Raw genomic sequence first — 6,892 nt, 5'->3', positions numbered from 1 at the left:
CCTCAATATCGAGGCTGACATCAAGTACTTATGCAGGAAGAAGGTCACTCTGGATAATAGGATTAGTCACGGGTTGACCTTGTTTGAGGATTTTAAATCTAGGTTCCCCATTTGAATTCTTTATGTTTTTATTTCTCTTGTAGGTCCGTCGACCATATTTTATAATGCCCTTTTTGGACATTTTTAAAGAATCAATGAATCTTATGCTTGGATCTGGATCTCTGGTAGCATAGGTTTATATTTCTTCAAGTATTTCCCATTTACCCTTAAGACCCTTTGACCCCCATCAAGTTCTTCGATCTCATATGCATTGTTACTGTATTTTCGAGTTACCTGGAATGGTCCTTCCCACTTTGGAGACCATTTACCTAGGGTTCGATCTCGATGATCCATAGGCAAGATTACTTTCCAGACGTAATCATTATCAGCAAAGGTTTTTTCCCTTACCTTTCTATCGTATACCTTGGCTACGCGCTCCTTCTGTCGGATCAGCATTTCGGTCGCGACCAATCCTTTGTCTAAATCAGCCAATTTGTCGAACATCATGTTCCAGTACTGTTCTGACTGAAGTTCGTTTTGACGTTGGACTCTGACAGACTGTAAGTAGATCTCTACTGGCAATATGGCATCGTGACCAAATGTCAGTCGAAAAGGCATCGAATTCGTCGCCTCTTTTGGGGACGTTCGACAAACCCATAGAACCTGGTCCAAGGTCTTGTGCCAGTTCTTTGGTTTCTTGGAAACATGTTTCCTAATCAAGCTTATTATTACTTTATTGGCCGCTTTTACTTGGCCATTCGCTTATGCATAGTAAGGTGTAGAGGTAAGCAACCTGAAGCCTGTCTCGCCGAAGAACTCCTGCATCTTTTTCCCCACAAACATTGACCCTTGATCCATGGTAATGGTCTCTCGAATGCCAAACCTATACACAATATGTTTTTGAATGAATTCAATCACCGCTTCTTGACCCACCTTCACCATATGGACAACTTCGACCCATTTGGTGAAGTAATCTATCCCTACTAGGATAAACTTATGTTGCTTCGATGAGGCTGGTCGAATTTCTCCAATGACGTCTAAAGCCCACCCCCTAAAGGGCCATGGTTTGATGATCGCATGCAACTCACTCGCCGACATATGTTGAATACCTCCGTGTCTTTGATATTCTTGGCATCCCTTGGCAAATTCTATGCAATCTTTCAACATACTAGGCCAATAAACCCCTTGTCGATACAACAACCACTTCATCTTATGGCCTGGCTGGTGAGCGCCACATGCTCCACTATGCACTTTATATATGGCTAAGTATGCTTCGATATCTCCCAGGAATTTAAGCAATACCCCTTCTGGTGTCTTCTTCAGCAATTCATTTTCTGCCCACACATAACTTAAAGCCATATATTTGGTTTTCTTGTCAGTACCCCCGACTGGATTCTATAAATATTCGATAATCGGCTTCCTCCAATCTGTTGGCGATGAAATATTGACAACGAAAACTCCATGTTCCCATGCCTCCTCGACTCCACGGGTTTCCTACCATTCTCCATCATGACTGTCATTCTTGTCGAGGATATCTTCTGTCAGTGGTGTTCTCGACACCATTTTCTCTCGAACCTCAATCATATCTTGTAATTTCGATTTAGACATCTTATACCTTGAAGCGATCTGAGCCAATTCGTTAGCCTCTTGGTTTTTGTTTTTGGGTATGTGTCTTATATTTGTAACTTCGAAATGATCTAGTAGTTGCATTGTAGTCACAAAATATTTCAGCAAACTCCCCTTGATGCACTTATACTCGCGTATGATTTTCTTTACTATCAGCTCCAAGTCTCCCCTTACTTTAATTCGACTGGCTCCCATCCCTTTCAAAAGTTGAAGATAAATTATTAAAGCCTCGTATTCGGCTTCGTTATTGGAACACTTTACATTGATCCTGTATTTAAACTTCGTTAGAGATAACTCTGTTGACACCAGTGCCCATTTCCCAATTCTACTTTGCAGAATAGGTTTAGACAACATATGTTTAATAATATCGTAATGAGATGAAACATAAACATCAACTGGTTTTATATATTGCTTTAATTTCATAGAAGCAAAGTACAAACATAGACATAGTTTTTCTATAAGACTGTACCTAGTTTCAGCATCTACCAGCATTCTACTGAGGTAATATATGGGCCTTTCGACTCCATTACAACCCTCTTGGGCCAACATGCTCCCTATAGTCGTATCAGACGCAACAATATATAAACTCATATTTTCCTTCCTACTGGGAGGTAACAGAATATGAGGCTTGGTAAGGTACCCCTTGATCGCGTCAAAAGCCTCTTGTTGTTCAGGGCCCCAGTGAAAATCACTTTCCTTCTTAATTTTAAGTAGCGACAAAAATACCTTTGTTTTACCACTTAGATTCGAAATGAATCTTCTTAAGAAGTTTATTTTCCCCAACAAAGATTGGAGCTATTTCTTTGTAGATGGGCTTTTGAGGTCTAAGATTGCCTTCGTCTTGTTTTGATTGACCTCAATACCTCGTTTGTGTACCACAAATCTCAGGAAGTCACCTACGTGCATACCGAAAGCACACTTCAATGGATTCATTTTCAATCCATATTTTCTCATTCTATCGAACGAGCGTCGAAGGTGATCCAGGTGTCCCTCTTGAGATGACGACTTTATCACAATGTCTTCGTTGTATACCTGCATGAACTTCTCAATGAAGTCATGAAAGATGGCATTCATGGCCCTTTGGTAGGTTTCTCATGCGTTTTTCAAACCAAACAGCATGACGATCCACTCGTATGTCCCCAGAGCACCGGGTCATTGAAACGATGTTTAGGGGACATCTTCCTCAGCAATAAAAATTTGATTGTAGCCAGAGTATCCATCAAGTAGGCTCAAATACTCAAAACCTGCAGCCGAATCGACCAGCATTTCCGCCACGGGCATTGAATACTCATCCTTAGGCGTGGCGTTATTTACATCTCTGAAATCTATACAAATCCTAAGAGTTCCATTTTTCTTGATGATGTGCACTATGTTGGCCAACCATTCGACGTACCTTGTCGTTCTTATGAAACGACTTTTGAGGAGTCTTTCAATTTCTTGCTTGATCTTCGAAGTAACGTCTGAAGCAAATCATCTAGGGTGTTGCTTCACTGGCTTTTCCTAGGTTGGATAGGCAGTCGATGTTCTACGATGCTTCGATTTAAACCTGGCATTTAGTTATAATCCCAGGCAAAGCAGTCACTGTATTCGATCAATACCTCAACTAGTTTCATCCTCATTTCTGACCCCACCTTTGTACTTATATAGGTTGGTCTTTGTGTGATTCCATCTCCCAAATCTATTTTTTCTAGGGGATATTGCGCTTGCATCTTCTGGGACTCATTTAGTGGGTTCTTCTCGAACCTGTCATACCCCGATTTTGGTCCTGAATTTTTTATGTTTTTATTTTTGTTTAGCATGCTTGGCCTAACCTTACTTTGGTTTTATATGAGGTTTGGTCTTGGTCCAAAGTCATGGTGTTGTTCATGTGATTGTGGATACATCTATGGTCTGGGTCATCCAAACAACCAACCCTCTTGTGTCTCAAGCCAAGTGCTAGTCATTCCCATTGATTCATGAATATTACATTAAAACCCTAACCTTGTGCCCTCATTTCATGGCCTTGTTAACCTATATTGTCAGACAAGTTATTTTCTTTTTCAAAGTCAGGCATCCAAGTCATAAATAAACCAATGGTAAAACCAAATTTCAAATCATTTTTCAAACCATTTCAATCCATTTCATGTCATTTTAAGCCATTACATTTGATTCCACACAAGAAAATACAAGTCTTGACATTTTTGAGCAAATCTTGATTTTGGTCACTAGTTGACTTTTCGGTCAACTTTGACCAAAGTCAATCCAATGTTTCTTTCGGGTCACATACATATAACACTTTGATTGATACATATGGAAAGGCTGGTCAGCTTAAAGAAGCATCTGAGACTTTTGTTAAGATGCTTAAACAAGGCATACCGCCTACCACAGTGACATTCAATACAATGATTCACATTTGTGGAAACCATGGACAGTTAGAGGAACTGAGTTCACTGCTGCAGAAAATGGAAGAGGTGCGATGCTCACCAGACACAAGGACCTATAACATTCTTATCTCTCTACATACTAAGCGTAATGATATTGATATGGCAACAAAATATTTTAAAAGAATGAAGGCGGCCCACCTTGAGCCAGATCTTGTTAGTTACCGTACCCTCTTGTATGCGTACAGTATAAGGAAAATGGTTTGTGAAGCAGAAGAGCTTATATCAGAGATGGATAAGAAGGGCCTCCAAATTGATCAGTTCACCCAATCTGCTTTGACTCGGATGTACATCGAAGCCGGAATGCTTGAGCGGTCCTTGTTATGGTTTCATAGGTTTCATCTGGCTGGCAATATGAAATCTGAGTGCTATGTTGCCAACATTGATGCATATGGAGAGCACGGACATATTTTGGAAGCTGAGAAAGTCTTCCTTTGGTGCCAAGAACGGAAGAAACTCAGTGTCCTTGAGTTCAACGTGATGATTAAAGCTTATGGTATAGGGAAATGCTACGATAAAGCATGTCAATTGTTTGATAGTATGGATAAACACGGTGTAGCCGCAGACAGGTGCAGCTATAGCTCTCTCATACAAATTCTGGCCAGTGCTGACCAGCCTCACATTGCCAAACCTTATTTGAAAAAAATGCAGGTGGCAGGATTAGTGACTAATTGCATCCCATATTGTGCTGTGATTTCCAGTTTTGTAAAATTAGGACTCTTGACAGATTCATTAAGCTATAACAATGTCCTTGACCTGTATGCTAATGCTGGGAGACCCAAAGAAGCAATACAAACTTTCAAGGACATGGTAACAGCTTCAATACAACTTGATGATTGTAGTTTAAGATCACTTAGAAATCTTTTGCTTAAATATGGAGCATCAAGGCAAGCTCTTGACAAATTACAAGTATCAATGAAAAAGGACACTTCCAATGGTTTACAGGCATGGATGTTGGCACTCACAAGTGTGCTTGAAATGGATGAATATGATAACAAATAGATTTATTCTCTGCACTTGGTCTTCAAAGACATTGCTTTGTTAGGCTCACAAAGTTTTGCTGATGGATATGAGAATTCCATCAGTATGACAGCATGCTGGCAATACATTAGCTGCAACTCTTTGTTATATATGTGCTGGAAATATTGATAAAACAGTTGAAATTTGGTCGAGGAGCCTGTCAGATGAGTACGAGGGGAAATCTTATGTTGACCTTCTTCAGGATTTGATGAAAAAACTATTGTTCTTGCCTTGGCAACTGGGCAGAAGCGGTTTAGTGCCTCTCTGTGCAAGCCTGTTGAGAAATATGCTGAAATTTTAGCAAGTCAAGGGTTGCTGACCACAGCAATGGAGTATCTTAAACTTTTGGGTTCTGAAGAACTTTCAACTGAACTTGTGATTTTGAAGGACCGTATTGCATTGTCTACAGAACCTGAGAAAGACTTAAAAACCACTGCTTTTGAAAATTCTCAATCACACAGTGGATCCTTTTATGCGGCTGATAATTCCAATTATAATATAAGTTATTAACAAGATTCCTCATCCCCTCAAGTGCCGCATGGTGTTTCTGGAGTTCAATATCCTGCAAGCTATCCACAGCCATTTGATCCTAGATATGGGAGTGGCTACGGTGCTCTTGCTCCACACCAGCAACCCCAACAGCCCAATTTGTTTGTTCCATCATAGGCTACTCAGGTTCCCCAACCTCCCCAGCTGAACTTCTCAAATACTGCCGTGGCACCAGCTCCTGTGAGAACTTTTGATCCTCAAACTCCTCCTGTACTTAAAAATGTGGAGTTATATCAGCAGCCCACATTGGGTTCTTAATTGTATAATACAACCAACAATCCGCATCGACAAGTCCAAACAAGACCAGTACACAATTGAACCCAAACGTCCATAACAGACCATTGAACCTGAACCAAACCGCTCTTCAATCTTCAATAATCATTTCACTACAGTAACAAGTAATTAGCCAAAGCAGTGAAAAGTCAGAAAATTCCCAAATTAGAATTAAGACAAAAACAAAGAAGAAGGCACATGCTCAGGTTACCTGTTCCAGATCCAAGTATCAAACGAGATGGACCAAATTCTGAGCATTAAAAAAGTGTTTTGCAGGAACGCCTCTTTTGAATCCAAGACACTGATTGAAACCCTAATTTGTGAAGGATAAATAGAAAACGAATCAGTGAAGAAAAAAACAACAGAAAATCGGAGGCGGAAAATCTCAAACAAAACCCTAAAATCCCAAAATCGATTACCTAGATTGGGAGGCCAGCTTCTTCACGCCTTTCACCACCGCCGTGACACTTTGTAAGAACTTATCCTTTTTTCCTTTTATCCTTTTCATATGCTTGTTGATGGAGATATCGTGAGAGTTGAGAGATAGTGTTTCTTTGAGATTGTGAGCTGAGAGAGCGTTTGAGTGAGATTGAGAGTTAGGAGCGCGCTTGAGAGAGAAGTGTAAGGTTGGGAGAGAAGAAAGAGCGTGAGGGCGATACCGAGAGAAGAGAGAGCGAAGAAGTGAGTTTGGGAAAGAGAGATTCGTGAGATGGAGAGGACGAGGAGGAAGGCCTCTGTTACTATTCCCATTTATTTTTCTTTAATTTGTTTTAAACAGAGTTTTTTTTGAAACCATTAAAATTTTGTTTAAACTTTCTAAATAGGTAATAAATATTTCCTCCTTTTCAATTCATATTCCCATTGAAAAACCCAACAGCCAGGCGGCTGGGTTTCTTTGGTAATCCAACAGACCCTTGCTATTTGTTATTTTAGTTTCTTTTTTTCATTTTTTGTTCCAATCTAGT

The 6,892-nt window shown here is 40.1% G+C and overlaps 2 protein-coding genes and 1 pseudogene across 2 annotated transcripts; 2 read left to right on the top strand and 1 right to left on the bottom strand.

Moving 5' to 3' along the window:
- Positions 1-201: 201 nt before the first annotated feature.
- LOC127101794 (uncharacterized) lies at positions 202-657 on the bottom strand. The gene has a single exon (XM_051039236.1). It carries the CDS (start codon positions 655-657, stop codon positions 202-204), a length of 456 nt encoding a protein of 151 aa, XP_050895193.1.
- Positions 658-3,869: 3,212 nt separating this feature from the next.
- Positions 3,870-5,186, top strand: LOC127101793 (pentatricopeptide repeat-containing protein At3g23020; the record flags this gene model as incomplete). The annotated part of the gene is made up of 1 exon (XM_051039235.1): positions 3,870-5,186. A coding segment is annotated over one exon (1,218 nt), but the record flags the coding sequence as incomplete, so codon positions are not given.
- LOC127101792 (protein transport protein SEC31 homolog B-like) lies at positions 5,179-6,092 on the top strand (annotated as a pseudogene).
- Positions 6,093-6,892: the final 800 nt, after the last annotated feature.

This window comes from Lathyrus oleraceus, chromosome 7 (assembly GCF_024323335.1).
Source record: "Lathyrus oleraceus cultivar Zhongwan6 chromosome 7, CAAS_Psat_ZW6_1.0, whole genome shotgun sequence".
NCBI classification, from domain to species: Eukaryota; Viridiplantae; Streptophyta; class Magnoliopsida; order Fabales; family Fabaceae; genus Lathyrus; species Lathyrus oleraceus.
Note: the sequence above shows the minus strand (reverse complement) of the source record. Positions and strands in the feature narration are given on the sequence as shown.